General features: G+C 40.8%; 1 protein-coding gene across 3 annotated transcripts in view; it reads right to left on the bottom strand.

Annotated features, from left to right (window-relative positions):
- Positions 1–20,924, bottom strand: part of LOC126100146 (splicing factor, suppressor of white-apricot homolog) — a 161,737-nt gene that overhangs the window by 34,914 nt on the left and 105,899 nt on the right. For all 3 annotated transcript variants that reach the window (XM_049910688.1, XM_049910686.1, XM_049910687.1), the window contains exons 10-11: positions 13,922–14,602; positions 2,927–3,085 (exon numbers count right to left, since the gene is read on the bottom strand). In XM_049910688.1, the coding sequence (XP_049766645.1) occupies positions 2,927–3,085; positions 13,922–14,602 (840 nt within the window). The remainder of the gene's footprint in view (positions 1–2,926; positions 3,086–13,921; positions 14,603–20,924) is intronic.

Raw genomic sequence — 20,924 nt, 5'->3', positions numbered from 1 at the left:
CGAATGGTACAATTCCAGCTGATTAGGGTTTTACTTTTTGTTTGAAGTTTCACTCCTCTCCCTTTCCTATACATTGAGGAAGGAAGCTGTGGTAGTTACTAAGTAGAGCAAGTAGTGGTTGTACAAATATTTCAATCAGGAACAGTTTAGTAAAACCTACAGCACATGCACATCACAATAGTACGAAGTTCACATTGATGTAGTAATTGAAATACCTAAGAGTGTATTGTTCAGTGTCAAAAGACTGTAGAAATATTAGTGTTAGAAAGAAAAGGGACAAGTACCAGATCTGAAACGAAACATCTAGTAAAATACTGAGTGACATTAATTAGCATCAGTAAAGAATCACATGTAATATTGCAGAATTGTTACATGAATAATGGAAGAACAGAAAAACTTTAGAGAATTGGAATAACATAACAACATACGGTTGTGATGCACAGGAAAATGTGTAAGTAGATGAGTTGGGACATGTTAACATAACAACATTAAATATAAGGATGACACATGTAACGAGATCAATAATGTATGGAGAAGTTAAAGAATATAGAGGGATTTTTGTGTATTTGTTGAGATGAATAATGGTAATTAACAGATAATTGTCTAATTATTTGAAGATGAGTTTGAGGTCAGATAAGAGTGTGTAAAAGATTTATGTGAACTGGAATGTGTACAGGAGCATGTGTAGTAACCCGCCGTTTACTACAATTACAGTTCACAGTGGATGCTATATTGGGCCACTGTGGCAAGCATAGTGCATGCCGACATTCAAATGACATGCTCGCAGCTACTCGATGTGGCCGCCAGTTGTGGTTACTGAGCATCATCACCAGCTCTGGTGTGTGCACACAGCTCTACACCAGTGACACCTGACAAGGGCAGCATCTTTATACAGGCATGCACAGCCACCAGGCTGTCAGTTGTGAAATGTGTCCGACATCTATAAATCTCTTTCCTCAAACAATGGAAAATCCAGGATTTAATAATGACAATACTCTAAGAACACCACATAACAGAGATGTTGAGTTGAAGATAGGCAAAACAAAGAGACTCAAACAAGTACGCTTTTGGCCAAATAGGCCTTCATTGGAATTAGGTAACACACACACACACACACACACACACACACACGACCAGTGTCTCTGGCTGACAAGGCCAGACTGTGAGCAGTAGAACATGAAGGGAGAAACTACCTGAGGGGCAGAGATGGGGATAAGGAGGAAACTGGGTCAGGGAGGGAGAGCGAAATCAGGGTAGGGGTAAGGGAAGGTAAAGTGCTGTTTATGGAAGCATACAGGGAGGAGATGGAGAGACAGCAGAGCAGCTAGTTGCAATCAGGAGGTTAGATATAGAGCCGGATGGGGGCACCAGAAAGAGAGAGAAGTCATTATAGTCACTGTCCTGTACCCACATATCCCCTTTCCTGTTCTCATTCCAGCATTACACAGCCCTCTATTCCATCAATGCACTCACAGTCCTTTTAGTTCTCTCCTTTCCGGTTGCCGCACCCCCCCTGTCTAACCAACAAATGGAACCTAGCTATCCTACTCTCTCCCCACCTTGCCCCTGAATGGTCCCACAAGCAGCACTTTACCATCCCCCACCCCTAGCCTGCCTCCCTCCCCCTCCTGCCCCAGCTACCTCCTTATCCCTACCACTCAGACTGCTTCTTCCAGCATGCACTGCTGCTTGCAGTCTGGCCTCGGGCAGCCAGAGACTGTGGTCGTGTGTTGCATTTCAGTGTGTGTGTGTGTGTGTGCATGTGCACTACCTAATGCTGATGAAGGGCTTTTTGGCCGAAAGCTTATTTGTTTGAAAGTTTTTTGTGCTCTCAGTGACTCAACATCTATGCTAAATTACTTTCATTGTATTCTTGTTGATGTCCCTCCATGGCCCAATAAATCTGATGTATTTTCTCTTGTTCCTAGTTAGACCACAAAAAGCATCGTTGAGGGGCAAATTTTCACGTTTTCGACTCGGTGGTTTTTCTGCAATTCAGTTCTTCCATGGAGGCTTTACTCCAATCATTTCTGCAAGAACAGCTGACACATACAGCCTGGTTGTAACAGTTGGCTATTTCACCCAGGTTCAACTGCCGGTTGTTCACTCCCTACCCTGCCACAATGAATCCACCAAAGACTGGGCTGCTTATGAGAAATGGCTGTGCAAACATTTTGTGGCATTCTGGATGGTCGACACAGAGGTTTGTAAGACTCTTTTCTTATTGTAGATATCCCCTCATATGTCAGTTAGCTCCTCTGCAAGAACAAGAGTAACTTTCTTTTGACGATAGGTGTATTGTCACAACTGGACGCATGTGGCCACTGCATGTGTTGAATTCTATAAATGCCATGAACAGCTGCAGTGATCTTATCAAGCCAGAGTGGCTGAGCTTCAAATACTGAACCAATGGAAATGGATAAAATGTTTAAACTCAAAGAAGCCATTAGGTTTAGTAAAAAGTATTTGAAATAAGGTTATTGAAAATTACAGTATCAAAACTGGACAATGCACAACAAATAAAGGATAATTGTACATCCTACTACAGACAATGTTTTCTTTCACAGAAGAGATTACTGTTGAGTTTCTATCAAAGAAAAGTCAAGCAACATACTACATCTTCAAACACACCTCACAAAATGACTATGGTGGTAAATTCAGATAATAAAAACACGTAAAAAGGCTTTACAGTTGTCCTTCCTGCACATCACTTGCACACGAAAGAGAAGGAAAGAAAATGAAAGTAGTACTCACAATGTCACTTCTACCACAAACCATAATGTGACACGCGAAGTATAAATGTACATTTAGGAAATATATTTGTATATGGATATTTTGCAACAATGAATGTGTCAAAATCAATGATGCATTGTCTTATATTTGTTCATGTGAAACAAAACAAAGTTTTAATAATCAATTAACATACCTATAACTGGTGTTGTAGGCAGGGGATGATCTTTACGTATCATATTAAGGAATGCTGCAGCTCTTCTCTTTCTCTCCAACTGAATCTGCTTCTCTCTCGCTGCTGCTGCTATCTTCTCACGTGCAGCAGCTGCTAAACGGTCTTTCAGACGTTCTTCAGCTGAAATACCATCACAATGTCCACATAATATCTGGCTCTACAAAAACTACGTCATAATGGCATATTTAACACATGACATACAAAGTTTTTTCCCTGTCAGTAGCCAATTTCACTGATACTTGTTGCCAATTTCAGTGTTATTTTTCTGGTGGCTTACTTTTGAAGTACCACATGTTCCTTATTTTTGTCATATTTCAGTAGCTTCAGTGTTATGTCGAACATGAAAATACACTAACCAATTACTTTGTATTTATTGAATGCAAACATCACATTTACTTACAGTACTGAAAAAAGAAACTTTTACATTAAATCTATTAATTATAATCAATTAAATAAAAATAGTTGTGCAACCATATATTGTAAGATTTTCATAATGCTGTAATTTTAAAGTGGTCCCCTGAGACATTTTGGTGCTGATGCATCACTGTTGTGCGAAAACTGTTAGTATATACACTCTACATCTACATCCATACTCCGCAAGCCACCTGACGGTGTGTGGCGGAAATTGAAATAAGAACACCGTGAATTCATTGTCCCAGGAAGGGAAACTTTATTGACACATTCCTGGGGTCAGATACATCACATGATCACACTGACAGAACCACAGGCACATAGACACAGGCAACAGAGCATGCACAATGTCGGCACTAGTACAGTGTATATCCACCTTTCGCAGCAATGCAGGCTGCTATTCTCCCATGGAGACGATCGTAGAGATGCTGGATGTAGTCCTGTGGAACGGCTTGCCATGCCATTTCCACCTGGCGCCTCAGTTGGACCAGCGTTCGTGCTGGACGTGCAGACCGCGTGAGACGACGCTTCATCCAGTCCCAAACATGCTCAATGGGGGACAGATCCGGAGATCTTGCTGGCCAGGGTAGTTGACTTACACCTTCTAGAGCACGTTGGGTGGCACGGGATACATGCGGACGTGCATTGTCCTGTTGGAACAGCAAGTTCCCTTGCCGGTCTAGGAATGGTAGAACGATGGGTTCGATGACGGTTTGGATGTACCGTGCACAATTCAGTGTCCCCTCGACGATCACCAGTGGTGTACGGCCAGTGTAAGAGATCGCTCCCCACACCATGATGCCGGGTGTTGGCCCTGTGTTGCTCGGTCGTATGCAGTCCTGATTGTGGCGCTCACCTGCACGGCGCCAAACATGCATACGACCATCATTGGCACCAAGGCAGAAGCGACTCTCATCGCTGAAGATGACACGTCTCCATTCGTCCCTCCATTCACGCCTGTCGCGACACCACTGGAGGCGGGCTGCACGATGTTGGGGCGTGAGCGGAAGACGGCCTAACGGTGTGCGGGACCGTAGCCCAGCTTCATGGAGACGGTTGCGAATGGTCCTCGCCGATACCCCAGGAGCAACAGTGTCCCTAATTTGCTGGGAAGTGGCGGTGCGGTCCCCTACGGCACTGCGTAGGATCCTACGGTCTTGGCGTGCATCCGTGCGTCGCTGCGGTCCGGTCCCAGGTCGACGGGCACGTGCACCTTCAGCCGACCACTGGCGACAACATCGATGTACTGTGGAGACCTCACGCCCCACGTGTTGAGCAATTCGGCGGTACGTCCACCCGGCCTCCCGCATGCCCACTATACGCCCTCGCTCAAAGTCCGTCAACTGCACATACGGTTCACGTCCACGCTGTCGCGGCATGCTACCAGTGATAAAGACTGCAATGGAGCTCCGTATGCCACGGCAAACTGGCTGACACTGACGGCGGCGGTGCACAAATGCTGCGCAGCTAGCGCCATTCGACGGCCAACACCGCGGTTCCTGGTGTGTCCGCTGTGCCGTGCGTGTGATCATTGCTTGTACAGCCCTCTCGCAGTGTCCGGAGCAAGTATGGTGGGTCTGACACACCGGTGTCAATGTGTTCTTTTTTCCATTTCCAGGAGTGTATTTGAACATGGAAGAAAAACTGCCTTCAGTACAACAGTAGAATTTGACAACTGACCACACTTCCTGCTGTCACAGATAGTTGCTTTACAATAAATTTCGAAGGGATTTCAGAATACCCATACTGCAATGACCTGCAATGTCAGCTAAGCATAACAGATTCTTTTCCATACCATTATTAATTGTTAGCATCATTATTATACGAGCTTTGAAACACATACTTGCGCCAATCTGTGGAGATAAGAGTTGTCCAATATAGTATCGAGGTGCAACACAGTGGGTTTCAATCTTTCCTTTGCTACTGCATGAAATGCATATTTGCCTCTTCATGTTTTTCAAAAGGTTCCTAGTTTCCTGACAAAAAATTCATGTTCCCACAGTAGTAAAGCCACTTTAAAAATTTTCCATGGTTGGGCTCAAGCCTAACTGAAAAAGGATGCGGGGAAGGAGGAACACCCCAAAAAAAAAAAAAAAAAAAAAAAAAAAAAAAAAAAAAAAAAAAAAACTGGATTTGTCTGGCTCTAGACAACAGTACTAAGGGGAACCCCCTCACCTCCTCTCCCCAAGGGAGTCAGATGAAGAAAATCACCAGCTTCAATAGCAGGTGAAAGTGAGAATCTACATGGCTGGGAAAGTGGAAGAACTTTCTCCAGTGCAAACTTGAATTTCATCCAGACACGGTACCTACAATGTCATGGCTGTGACAGGAGCTAAACTGCAGCATCTGTACTCCAGAACAGCAGCTCCAAAGCGTTTCAGTTCTCATTACGAGCAGCCCTGTATCCATCCTCTGGGGTTCACTACCTCAGTTGTCCGTTACTGTGGTAGCTTAATTAATATTTCAAATTTGAAAGTAACCAAGGAGCACATGGGACCTAATCCTCCATCGGGAGGTACTTAGCCCCTGGCAACCTTAGTTAGCGCTAGCAAGCTTTCGGATTCTGGGGAGACGACATCAAATGTGAAGGTAGAGTCAGAGCTCCCCAATACCTCAGCATTCATGATCAACTGGGCATAGAAAATAATATCAAAAAGGGCCTTTAAATTGGGCACCATTAACATACAGACCATGATCGAAGTTGGTAAACTAAAGTCAGTCCTGGACAGTAAGAAGGAATTTGGAACTAGCATCTGACAAGATAAACTCCCCATCGCAACCTCCCTTAGATTTAGTGGTAAGATGGCCCAGTGCACAGCCCAACAAGCAAAACAGAAACAGTGAACAGTCTAAGAACAAGAAGTGCAATAAAGAGCAGCCTGATACTCTAACGGCTTCATGGGTAAGTGGTCAAGTGGTCATGGTGTTGAACTGCCAAGCAGGCGAGCCCCGTCCACACTCTCTCATGACACCTCCCCCCCCCCCCCTTTTTTTTTTTCTTCCTTCCCACAACATTATGAACACTGGTCACTGAACTGTCTGTTCTCCTTCTGTAATCATGGCAGTTATCACACTATGCATTGGTTATAGAGTATGAGTCATATGGTAAGAATACATTACCGTCACAAGTAAATGAGATGAATAGCGAGAGCAGGTGAGATACCACACAAATATCTCACAGAAATTAAAACAACAAATAAATGGATGTGAACTATGTTACAATGAAGGAATTCAATAGTCAAGACTGCCAAAACGGAACGCAACTTCAAAAGTGTTAAAAACTATGTTTTGACAGAGCTTGAAGAAACTATGTGGTTGTGAAACTGTTGAGTTCATTTGTTGCAGCTTATGTGACGAACTATTATGTTTTCATCATTTTCTTGGAAGTGATCACATCCACATTCATACATACACCTATTTCCGGCAAGAAGACATATCTCACTCACCTGCCAGTCATACAAATTAGGCGCATCAATGAGAGATTTCTATCATATGACACACAAACTGTCACTAATGCCATGTATGACATACCAGACGTGTTTTCCAATAGAAGATTTGGTTGACTTGTCATTGTGTCATCAAATGTTTGTGGTTCCTATTTGAAAACCACTTCCTTTCAGCTGCTAATAGAGTACTTCTGCAGAATCAACTGTCATTATAGGTCCCAACCTTACACTTTACTGTTGCAAATGGATGTTACACCATGACACAAGACACAAATTTCGATAAGGCAGACAGCAAAATACAAAAAGTGGCACGAGGGAGGTTTGAACATGGCTCGCCGGCTTGGCAGTCCAACACCATAACCACATCGCCATTTCTCTACCCAGCTGCTCTATATTGCATTTCTTATTCTTGGACTATTTAATGTTTCTATTTTGCTTTTTTTCACAGTCCAGTACACATTCTTCTGCTTTCATGCTTGATCTGTGTTCAGTTTTTGAAGGGCTGTCAACTGCGCCCTCTTACCACTAAATCTGAGGGGGATGCGATGGAGAGTGTCCTATGAGAGATGTGTCGGCTCCCTTTCCTTTTACTAATTCCTGCCTCGTCCATACGAGTTTGAGGCCACAGTATACAGTGCGCTGTTTATTTAGGGGTGTTGTGGTGATGTCACAATCGTGGAAGCAAGGCACTGCCTCAGGGACTAATGAGCTGAGACAAGTGTTGCTGGATCGGCATCATCCTATCTCGGTGTCAGGGGGGGGGGGGGAGGGGGGGTTACGTGGCTTAAATTTGTGGCGAGGCAAACTGACGTAGGACATAGGAAATGTTTGTGTATGCACAACGGCTTTCTTAGTGTAGTCTTCAGGAATTGATTAATTTTCTGTGTAATAATCTAGTTGTGCATGGTAGGTGATACATGGCTGCAATATTAAGCCCTCTTGTTGCTTATTCTCTTAGTGTTAATTTTGGCTCCAAGAAATCCACTCTTTTTTTGAAAGGGTAGATCGAACTTTTACAAGTGAGCATGATTGTTCCGACTGTGTAAGAGCCTCACTGCCCCACCTGTCTCGTCCCTGGTGCGATTGTAAATTGGAGAGGAGGCAAGCTGAGTTGCAAATTCCTTGCTGTTTAGGTTCCTTAGTCCACGCTCAGCAGCACTTCTGGAATTATTTTCTATTCTACCATTCTTTGCAATATCCATAGTACATGAATATTATAAGGTTACTCAAACTTGCCCTTTCCCTGAGTGCTGCAACTGTGGCAGTGTTGAGCGTGTAGTGGTGGACATGTACATTTAGTCTGTACCAGCATCATGGACAGTACAGTATGCTGCTTTACAGGACACTCTGACAGTACTGATTTTACAGCTGATTTTCTATATCCCTCACTGGCCTCACCACCTTCACCAAGAAGGTTGCTGCTTGGCAAGTTACAAAATATGTACATTTAGTCTGTACCAGCATCATGGACAGTACAGTATGCTGCTTTACAGGACACTCTGACAGTACTGATTTTACAGCTGATTTTCTATATCCCTCACTGGCCTCACCACCTTCACCAAGAAGGTTGCTGCTTGGCAAGTTACAAAATTTTAATCTGTTAACTGTTTCATGTAACTGCTGTTTTCCTCATTCTAAAGGCATAAGTGACAAGTGGAGGTCACCATTCGCTAACTAACTTTATTGTAATCTAGTAAATCTGTTACGTAACTGCTGTTTCTCTCATTCTGAGGACTTAAGTACACAGTTATTTTATGCATTTGGAACCCCTTGTTCTGACAGTGTAACGTGTTTTTAAACTTGGCCAAGTTTTTTTGTTAATTGCTATGGGAAGCTACTTCTGGTCTCAATTGATCATTCTTTTAGTTTAGTGGTTTACTTAATGTAACAGCCCTCCCCCCTCCCCTTTAATGCCTGGGGCTGTAACAGCACTGGATTTGGGGACCTCCCACTTGGTTTGACCACAGGTGACTGTATTTCATAAGCGCAGTGCCTATATGCAAACAAATTGTTTTTAGTTATTCCTTATTTTGTCAGGTCAATGTCCTGTTGGGTTCTATTTATTGTGTATGGTACTACCACTCACTCTTGTAAGAGGAACGCATGTAATCTGCTTTGCAAGGCTTGAACCTTGTACTTATGGGATTTACCTGTGCCGAATGTTCTGGCCATGCGTTATTAGCTGTGACCGGTCTTGCACAGAGTATAGTTGCTTCATAATGACTGTTTATTTATTTTTTAACAGGGAAACGAAAAGGCCACATTGCCAAATACTGAATTTGTTTCTTCAGTCACTGAATTCAAATGTTGGCTATGGTGCCAGAATTTGTTTCTCGCTTGAGCTATAGAGGCCGCACCTATTCCTAATATTTTGTGTGTTTTCTTTTATTTTTACGTCTAAAGTTCAGGATGTTCCATCTTAGTTCCATAGTTGTTTAAATGCTGAGTCAGCGCAGTGCGGCAAATTTGTAACATTCTTTTCATAAGTAATGGCATCCTGTATTTAAGTTACTTGTGCTCATGACTGTTCTCCCAGCTGTGTGCTTTGTTAAAATATGTAGAGTCTGTGGTTTAAATTATAACAACATTCGGTCATGACTTTAAAGGTTTGCAGTTTAAGGGGTTGTCTATAAAAAGTTATAATTTGATAAAAGGCCCTGTTTCATTTTATAACGGTTGAGGTATCCAAACTCTTATTACCTTGAAACTTCCTGGCAGTTGGTAGAGCACTTGCCCACGAAAGGCAAAGGTCCCGAGTTCGAGTCTCAGTCAGGCACACAGTTTTAATCTGCCAGGAAGTTTCATATCAGCGCATACTCTGCTGCAGAGTGAAAATGTCATTCTGTTGTTCCCTTTTTAATGGCCATTTAATGTAATTGTTGCTCATCCCAGGAATTGTTTCTATTTATACATGTGGTAATAAAGTTTTTCAAATGGTGAATGATGTGTACTTAAAATCATGGCCAAGTCCTTCCACGTTTTTGATTTTGGTTACGCCACACCATTAAAGGTGACATTTCAGCATCCTGGCATTGCAAGAAACAAGACTGAAGGATGAGGACACAATGAAGTCCAAATGGTATATTATACGAAACAGAAGACCACATCACAGGGTTAAGCAAGAGACTTTTACATTACAAGAGAAGAAAACACAAGTGGTGGATGGATGGATGGATGAATGAATGAATGTGAAGAAGCTGTCTAGAAGAAAAATATGGAGGGTTTGCCAGGAAACTAAGAAAGAGAATGAATTTAAAAAACTATGAAACAATGAGAAGCACAATCACTAAAATATACAAAATGATAGGAGAAAGACACAGAATGAAAATGTGGAAGAAATGAATTACGCATTCAAGAAAAACTAGACATGAGCCTTCTTTAAGGACGTGAACAGCAGGACAAAGGACTATGAAGCAAGAGAGCCATTTGTGAAATGCCGGCCGGAGTGGCCGAGCGGTTCTAGGCGCTACAGTTTGGAACCATGCGACCGCTATGGTCGCAGGTTCGAATCCTGCTTCGGGCATGGATGTGTGTGATGTCCTTAGGTTAGTTAGGTTTAAGTAGTTCTAAGTTCTAGGGGACTGATGACCTCAGCAGTTAAGTCCCATAGTGTCAGAACCATTTTTGAACCATTTGTGAAAGGGCATGATGGAGAAGGACATTATGTGAGGAAACAGTGGAAAAAAGCCAACAATATTCCAGTACATGAGAATGGTGACAAAAGGTCCTGGATAACTGCCCGAGGGACCTCACTACTGAAAATTAGGTGTAAGATACTTTTTGATTGTTGGCAAATAGGGTGGAAGAGCAGCTGAGCCAAAATCGATAAATCAAACATCCCAATAAGACCCACTGGAAGTCTCAAGATAGCTCCCACTAACAAACTTGCAGGACAAATGTTAAAATCACTATTTGAAAACTATAAAATAGACGATGAAAGAACTATAAGGAACACCTAACAGTTAATGCAACTCATAAGAGGTACAAAAATCCCAACTCGGTGACCCTTTTCTCTTTTGACACAGAAAAAACACAAACATACCAGTAACAGAGACAATTAGAGCTGTAAAACATTGGAGCATGAATAAAACGAAAGGTGTTTTTCTTGTAAATTAATACAATTAAACGATGGCTACTGAAGATGTACAAATTTGGTACAAAATAAAACGTAACATCACAGTAGACTACTTAGCCTTTGTCAATGACATAGCATTACTACATGAGAACGAAGAAGATGCAAAAGTGGCATGTAAAATCTGGCTGTAGGTGATGTGAAAACCAGCCTCAGGATAGCGTACATAACACCAGTATCTCGAATGTGGAGTCTAACCAGAATGTTGAAGGTCAAGTGAAGGCAAATGAACAGCTTCTGTTACATGGGAGAAATGTAACAGGCAAGCTACAAACCAACAACAGCAAACAGACAGGTCCCAAATGCTGCAGAAACTACTTCTATTGTAAAGACAACATATGGAAATAAAACCTGTCCACAAATAGAAAAATGAGACGTTATACATCCCCAATTAGAAATACCACATTGTATGCAATGGACACGGTCATTTTGGGCACGACAGCCTGTATTCAGTGAGGAGGAGGAGGAGGAGGAACGGAGGATCTTGAGAGCCAACCAAGGAGAAAAAAAAGGGGGTGAAGTCTGAATGCATAGATCACGGCAGGAGCTGTACGACAGTGTTTAACCAATTACAAGCAGTCATATGGAAGAGATTACTGAGATTTGCCAAGGACGGAGGGCAGTACACTGACCAAGCAGATATGGAATACAACAGGATTAACAGAAAACAAGTTGATAAAAGCAGTCATGGTCAGGAGGGTGGGGGTGGGGGGGATTTGGAATACAATCAGAATAAGTAAAAAAATCCATATGCAGCAATGCAGGAAGGTACAGGTACAGGAACGCAGTGGAAGAAAAGTAGGATCATGGAAACAGAGATAGCCAGGAGCAAGAGAACGAGGAAGTATTGGGAAGAAAAAAAGACATACTGAAGAGTCACCCACAAACCAAAACTGTTTCAAGGTGGAATATAGGTAACAGTTTTATCTGCAAACCTCATACTTCCCAATACCTTCGCACAATACAGTGCACCAAAAAACGACATGCTTCTGAGAGATTGTTATTACAGTTCTCCAAATTAACTACACATTTTCATAGTATTTAAACCACCAAATACAAGACTTCAGCTTCAAGTCAAATCAATCAGCATGACATGTTCAATTTGCTTGTATTGGCACAGGAAATGTGATGTGTCAGAGTTGTTCCTGTCACTCCATGAGAATACTGTAAATGTTTATTTCAATAGTTATTAAATATTACTTTTACTATTTTGGAAATGAAATTAAATTTGTGGTGACAGCCAAATCTTTAGCACAGTTTGAGGTTTAGGTTGACTGAAGGTGATAATATGTGAATTGGTGAAACCGGCGGTAGTGTTTCCGTAAGAAGCAATTACACTCTCATACAGCATGACTAATTCTGTCATATATCACATGTGACAAAAGTGATGTTGGTACGGTGTTATGTCTCCTGTGTTGCGATGCAAGCAAACTTAGCAGGCACCATGTTCATATTCATGTTTACAATGTTACAGTGTCATATTTGATTATTTCCATACTCATACATGCAACTTGCAAAACTGTGCAATTTAACTGATGCACTGCGTTAAACATCTAACCTGCATAATTTTTTGTGCTGAAGTGTCAGGGAACGGGACATTAATGAATGAAACTGTTACCGGAATAGGGTTTATTGGAAGTAGCTTATTTTCACCTGACGTCACCCTGAATGCTTCACATCTGTATGCAAGAAGTGAAGTCATTTAAAGGATATACGCGAAAAAGTCAAGATTCTACATCAATATTAATTAATTATCAGTGATCAATATTAGAGAACAGCTGCCTTCAGATTTACAACATTTTTACACGTAACAGAGGAAATGATAAATTCTGTGGCATTTCACAAAAAAAAAAAAAAAAAAAAACACACTGATTTGCATTATAGTGTTAAAAATGGTAGAATTTGTGTTATTCTTCATAAGAAATTTCCATGTCTCTGCCTATTCGAACAACAATAAAATCGCTCTAGGATGAGGAACACAACTGTGGCATCAGGCAATTCAGTAGCCTCCTAAATGGCTAACAATAGACCATGAACGAATACTTCAAACTTTAATCTTTCACCATGAGAATCTTTTTGTACTCATCTTCCTCTATACTCCCAAATGATGCTTTCAACTTTCTTCATCCCCTATCTGACAACTCACTCTCCCCCCCCACCCCCCACCCCCCCAAAATCAACATTTTTTTTTCACTTTTCTTCCATATTAGGTATAAATTTTCTGCATAACAACTTTTTCTTATTTTTCATTTATTTTCACTCCATTAGTCTTCTTTCATCTCCATCCTCTGTTACATAATTGCAATTAAATTATCCCTTTGATCTCATGTCGCAATATGTACATATCCACTTTTTGCCACTGAATACTTAGCTTCTGTTATCAGTTGGTGACTCCTTTTGATAACCCCGTTAATAAACGTGCTGAATCCGACATATCATACTACATTATTTCAGTACATTTATTTCTCAGCCTTTTTCTCTAGACGCAGAATTCTAAACAATAATCTCTTCTCAGGTCAACTACTAAAGGTTATCCATATCTGCAAAACACATCAGTCCCTTTTTATACAAAATTATTCATTGCCATATTTTATTAAGCTATTTGTGGCAGGTTCCAGTTTCTTTTACCTGTACAATAAAACTGCTTCTGATGATACTCCCTGCCATTAACTATTACAAGAAAGGTAGAACAGCTGTTAAAATTAGTTATTCTATAACTTACATTTTCTTTAGTATGACAAACTTAAGTTATCAACTGATTTTAAGACTATTTTCTCCATACATTTCTCTAAGAATACAGTAAAATTAAAGCATGAAAGCACGGAAATATCTGTTACTGCACAAATTTATTTCACAAAATGCCTGAAATGATGTATAAAATATTTATGTAGCAACATCTTTTTTCTTCTTTTAACTTTAAAATGAAATACCACTTTTTGCAATAAAATTTAAAAATAAATAACATACCCCACTTGTCCTTATCAACTGCTGGCTTCTTCTCCTCTGCCAGCTCGCCCGTCAAATCAATGACCTCTGTCTCCTTTCGAGTCTCTTCTTTCTCTTTCTCTCTTTCTTTCTTCTTCTGCTCTGTGTGCTGGACATTCTGTCGCTGTTCTGCTTCCACTTGAGGCTTCCTCCGATCAGGTACTGACTTCTTGTGCTCAATTTCCCCTTTCCTGGCATCCGACATATGGCGTTTTCGATCTGCATCCATTCGACGACGTTCAGAAGCAGCAGCTCTCTTGCGTTCTCTTTCTCGCTCACGCTCTCTCTCTCTCTCCTTTTCTCGTTCTCTTTCCCTCTCCCTCTCCCTCTCCCTTTCTCGTTCTCTTTCTCTCTCTCTTTCTCTATCTCTTTCACGTTCTCTTTCCCTTTCTCTATCAGAAAAATCATGAGTTCTTTTCCGGTCTGAAACTTCTGTAGGTCTTCTGCTCTGTTCCTGTCTCCTACTTGATTCTGCTCTCTTTGTTGGTTCCACCCGCTTCATGGGTTCCGTTTTTTTCACCGATTCCTGTTTTTTGTTTGCTTCTGATTTTTTGGACTCTTCGGACTCTTCTTCATCTGAACTTTCCTCTATAGGCAAAGCGCTTCTCATTTCCAATAAACCTTCCATCTCTCTTGGTTTTTTAATAGAGAAGCAGACAGGAGCTGGAAAGTGAAATAAAATGTCGGGTACAATATTTCCCAGTACTACTTTTGGCATTTGTTTTAAACAGAATAAAACCCTACTTAAAACTTTATAAGTTAGGAACATTAGCTACAATGTAATACTGTGAAACTATAAAATACAACAAGAGCAACATATTTTGGCAAGAAGCACAATATATCAGGAGGTATATAAACTAACAGAAGTGTATTTGGTGTCTTTGGTGTGGCTCAAGAATAAAAGTACTCTCAGCAATAAGGCACAATTCTCACATACCTTTGTTCGAGGCTGCAGCAAGAATGTAAAAAACTGTGAATATAGTCCAAAGCAGATTTAAACTGCCTCTATAGCTAAACAAAATATATCACAGATACACTCTCATTGCCATTGTGGCACACAAATCTAGTGCATGAGCTCACAGAATGAGGGCGGTAACACTAGCAAAGATGCTACACCACACAAAGAGTTGTCTCGTTAGTCCGTAAACAGATAGGAAATGCTTATCTTAGTATGTTTGAAAGTGGCGCAAGGACAGGCAACTAATTTCAAATTTCTGGAATGTAAAATTGCATGTTTCACAAAACACAGAAAAGTAGTATCCTTGGAGTACAACATCAATGAATCACAACTGAAATCAGTAAACTCACAAAAATACCAGGGTGTAATAATTGGTAGAGACCATAAATAAAATGGTCTCCAGCTGCAATAATGTATAATGACGTTAACATTCCAAAGATGGAAAATATTACTGACTTAATATTTGATCTTGGCTACGAGACTGTAACTTTATGTATGGTCTCTCTGAACAAATGAACTTTAACCTGATCTGATGACTAGCAGGCTTGACAACTTTTGCAGTTATGTTGTACGTGTACTGATGGAATGTAATTTTTGGAAATTTTTTCTGTGTGCACATGTGCAGCTGAGGATGAATCAGTTGTCCTGAAACTGATCAAGTAATTAAAAAAGTTATAAAATGAACTATACAGCTGGAGACTATATTTATAATTACTAATTAGATTAGATTTACTTTCATTCCAATTGATCCATAGTGAGGAGGTGCTCCAGGATGTAGAACATGTCAGAAAAACAATACATGACAAACATTTACAACTAAACCAAATAAGCTAATATACCTTCCACAGGTCCCAAGTGTAATGACAGTCTTTTTTTTATGAACACTATATGAAAGGATCATTTTACAACACTCATTTACTACAATCACATTAATGCACTGAATTTAAAAAACAGTTTTTTTTGTAAGGTAATAAACATATAATAAAACTACTACATTACTTATTTACAATGAACACACTACTGCACTGAAATGTAAGCAGAAGTTAGACTGTATTTTACACACACACACACACACACACACACACACACACACACACACACACTCTCTCTCTCTCTCTCTCTCTCTAGCGGTCCCGACAGACGTTGTCCTGCATGATATTGCAAGCGATTAGGATATAAAACAAAGTATGAAACGAAAGACAAATAATATAATAATTTCATTATTCTTTATTTTGAAATGACATCAATTCATTATAATCAATATTTTTAGTCAATTGCTAAGGAGTATAAATGAATAAACTTGGCGGTTTTCCAACGTGAGAACACGCCACATATAATTGGAAATGTGAAAAGACTGGATTTTCTGGATCCAACCCACAAATCAACATTGTTTGGCCTTGTGACATATTAATAATCATGGCAAATGCCAAGTGAATTGGAAATTGCAGACATCTGAATAGAATGGGTGAGTCTGAAGGGATCATTGGGATTTGTGGCAGGAGAACAACTTCAACTTGAATTGCCGTTCAAAATTGTAGCTTCAAGAACAGTGCCCATAATTTTTTATGACTCATCTTGTACTGTTGCATAGCTTAGGTGCATTTAAATTCCGAAGCAAAATGATAGGTGAGCCAATTTTTAATCGCAAGTTATGTGGTGGCATTAATGGTAAATTCAGTGAATTCAAAAATTTAACGGGATAGTTGGCTGCTTCATCAGTATCGGTAACAGTGTCGATTAATTTGAACAATATCTCATTGCCAGGAAATGACTGTTGTATTTTGAAGTTAACAGCGTCAACATCGATATTTTATGCAGCTAAAATAGCTCATTCACGAAGCCACGCATGATTAATATAATTAGCTTGTAAATCTGGAAATATGTTTTCAATCAAAGCATCTTTCGTATTTACCATGTTGCCAAAATTGTCTGGCAATATGATGCATTGTGTGTCTCCATGCAATGGTATTGTTCCAATGTTGAGCAATTGCTCGGAGAATGATAGTGCCCAAGGACCGTTTTGCAGTTGAACACGTATATTTGTGTTAAGACGTTATGTACTGACATTTCGCCATAGATAAGATTGTTTTATACATGCGTTAATTTCATCCGCATAAGTAGCACGTGAAATGACCGGCAATGTCTGCCTAAAATCACCGGACAGCAGCAGTAAGGAACCACCGAAAAGCCTGGTGTTGTTATTTTGATCTTTCATCATTCTATCGAGAGCTTCAAGTGAATGCTTGTGGCCCATAATTTACATGTGGCATAACTTATATGTGAATATAATACACTTAATAATCACAGAAATGCGACACCTGAAATATCCAAAGACACTGTACAAAAAAATTAAAATGTCAAAATAACTAAACACACCTAATATAATACACTCAAATTAAAATGTCGAAAAATAAATGAAATCCTATGCAGGTAACTTATATCTGAATATAATACGCTCAATAATGCACACAAAAATGCAACTCCACCTACCGTGCTGATTCAAGATTGTAAATTTTCCAGGACCCCACTTGAATGCATACACAAAAATTCATTAAGTCGATCCAGCCGTTTAGGAGTAGTTCAGTGACATACACACATACAGTAGAATTAATTACACACACACACACACACACACACACACACACACACACACACACACACACATCTCCAATGGTGTAGAAGTTGGCCACCAATAAATCGTATACAGCTGTGTTCCCTCTATCCACTATGATGGGTAGTCAAATTAATTTGCAGAGATAAAAAACAGAGTGATCACAAGGGCTCAGTCCTAACTAAGGTACATGAAGAACTTTTGGTTCATATGCAGGATACCGGGAAAACGCAACAAGTCCATAAAGGAGACTGCTTACACATTACTTGTTTGTCCTATTTTAGAATACAGCCCTAGTCTTTAGGACCCATACCAAACAGGACTAACATGGTGTACTGATCACATACAAAGAAGGGCAACATAAATGGGAGCACTTTTGTTTGACCCAAGGGAGACATAAATGGGAGCAGTTTTGTTTGACACAAGGGAGATTCTCATGGAAATGTTGAAAAAAACATGAATTGGTTGACACTGGAAAATGGATGCCCCCTATATCCTACGAAACTCACTTCATTAAGTTTCCAAGACCATTGTTACATGAATAATGTAGAGAAATCCTTCATTCCTGTAGCGCCATTCTTTCTGTGTCCATATGCAACTGGAATGGAAAGAAAACCCAGCATGTGGTACCATGATAAGTACCACATGTTATGCATTTCACAGTGGTTTGTCGAGTATGTATATCAATAAAGAGCAGTGATCCCAAAGTAGTCTATATCAAGCCCCAGGAATTGATTCCCATCTGCATGGGGCCCTTGGCAGAATAAGAAAATATTGAGGGTTCATTAGATGTAAACGAGGGGATCTCATTTAGGCTGGTAGCAACCAAAATTCTGAATTATTCTCAAAAAGGTGAGGCCTACTCCTCTGTATGTCAGTGTTCATCTCATCACTTAAGACATAGGGTGGAGCATCTCTTATTTTCGTTCTCCTGCTTGCAACGTTCAGTGAAATAATTATTTTCATAGCTCCACTCTGAAGTATTATCCCTTGCCCTTCTCCAAGGAACTGAAAGAGTATCTGGTGCTGCTCATGACGGGTCATTTACATTTACATTTACATTTACATTTACATTTATACTCCGCAAGCCACCCAACGGTGTGTGGCGGAGGGCACTTTACGTGCCACTGTCATTATCTCCCTTTCCTGTTCCAGTCGCGTATGGTTCGCGGGAAGAACGACTGTCTCAAAGCCTCTGTGCGCGCTCTAATCTCTCTAATTTTACATTCGTGATCTCCTCGGGAGGTATAAGTAGGGGGAAGCAATATATTCGATACCTCATCCAGAAACGCACCCTCTCGAAACCTGGCGAGCAAGCTACACCGCGATGCAGAGCGCCTCTCTTGCAGGGTCTGCCACTTGAGTTTGTTAAACATCTCCGTAACGCTATCACGGTTACCAAATAACCCTGTGACGAAACGCGCCGCTCTTCTTTGGATCTTCTCTATCTCCTCCGTCAACCCGATCTGGTACGGATCCCACACTAATGAGCAATACTCAAGTATAGGTCGAACGAGTGTTTTGTAAGCCACCTCCTTTGTTGATGGACTACATTTTCTAAGGACTCTCCCAATGAATCTCAACCTGGTACCCGCCTTACCAACAATTAATTTTATATGATCATTCCACTTCAAATCGTTCCGCACGCATACTCCCAGATATTTTACAGAAGTAACTGCTACCAGTGTTTGTTCCGCTATCATATAATCATACAATAAAGGATCCTTCTTTCTATGTATTCGCAATACATTACATTTGTCTATGTTAAGGGTCAGTTGCCACTCCCTGCACCAAGTGCCTATCCGCTGCAGATCTTCCTGCATTTCGCTACAATTTTCTAATGCTGCAACTTATCTGTATACTACAGCATCATCCGCGAAAAGCCGCATGGAACTTCCGACACTATCTACTAGGTCATTTATATATATTGTGAAAAGCAATGGTCCCATAACACTCCCCTGTGGCACGCCAGAGGTTACTTTAACGTCTGTAGATGTCTCTCCATTGAGAACAACATGCTGTGTTCTGTTTGCTAAAAACTCTTCAATCCAGCCACACAGCTGGTCTGATATTCCGTAGGCTCTTACTTTGTTTATCAGGCGACAGTGCGGAACTGTATTGAACGCCTTCCGGAAGTCAAGGAAAATGGCATCTACCTGGGAGCCTGTATCTAATATTTTCTGGGTCTCATGAACAAATAAAGCGAGTTGGGTTTCACAGGATCGCTGTTTCCGGAATCCATGTTGATTCCTACATAGTAGATTCTGAGTTTCCAAAAACGACATGATACTCGAGCAAAAGACATGTTCTAAAATTCTACAACAGATCGACGTCAGAGAGATAGGTCTATAGTTTTGCGCATCTGCTCGACGACCCTTCTTGAAGACTGGGACTACCTGTGCTCTTTTCCAATCATTTGGAACCTTCTGTTCCTCTAGAGACTTGCGGTACACGGCTGTTAGAAGGGGGGCAAGTTCTTTCGCGTACTCTGTGTAGAATCGAATTGGTATCCCGTCAGGTCCAGTGGACTTTCCTCTGTTGAGTGATTCCAGTTGCTTTTCTATTCCTTGGACACTTATTTCAATGTCAGCCATTTTTTCGTTGGTGCGAGGATTTAGAGAAGGAACTGCAGTGCGGTCTTCCTCTGTGAAACAGCTTTGGAAAAAGGTGTTTAGTATTTCAGTTTTACGCTTGTCATCCTCTGTTTCAATGCCATCATCATCCCGGAGTGTCTGGACATGATGTTTCGAGCCACTTACTGATTTAACGTAAGACCAGAACTTCCTAGGATTTTCTGTCAAGTCGGTACCTAGTATTTTACTTTCGAATTCACTGAACGCTTCACGCATAGCCCTCCTTACGCTAACTTTGACATCGTTTAGCTTCTGTTTGTCTGAGAGGTTTTGGCTGCGTTTAAACTTGGAGTGAAGCTCTCTTTGCTTTCGCAGTAGTTTCCTAACTTTGTTGTTGTGCCACGGTGGGTTTTTCCCGTCCCTCACAGTTTTGCTCGGCACGTACCTGTCTAAAACGCATTTTACGATTGCCTTGAACTTTTTCCATAAACACTCAACATTGTCAGTGTCGGAACAGAAATTTTCGTTTTGATCTGTTAGGTAGTCTGAAATCTGCCTTCTATTACTCTTGCTAAACAGATAAACCTTCCTCCCTTTTTTTATATTCCTATTAACTTCCATATTCAGGGATGCTGCAACGGCCTTATGATCACTGATTCCCTGTTCTGCACTTACAGAGTCGAAAAGTTCGGGTCTGTTTGTTATCAGCAGGTCCAAGATGTTACCTCCACGAGTCGGTTCTCTGTTTAATTGCTCGAGGTAATTTTCGGATAGTGCACTCAGTATTATGTCACTCGATGCTCTGTCCCTACCACCCGTCCTAAACATCTGAGTGTCCCAGTC

The sequence above is a fragment of the Schistocerca cancellata genome, chromosome 9 (assembly GCF_023864275.1).
Source record: "Schistocerca cancellata isolate TAMUIC-IGC-003103 chromosome 9, iqSchCanc2.1, whole genome shotgun sequence".
NCBI classification, from domain to species: Eukaryota; Metazoa; Arthropoda; class Insecta; order Orthoptera; family Acrididae; genus Schistocerca; species Schistocerca cancellata.
The sequence above is the reverse complement of the archived record's forward strand: the minus strand, read 5'-3'. Positions and strand labels throughout refer to the sequence as shown.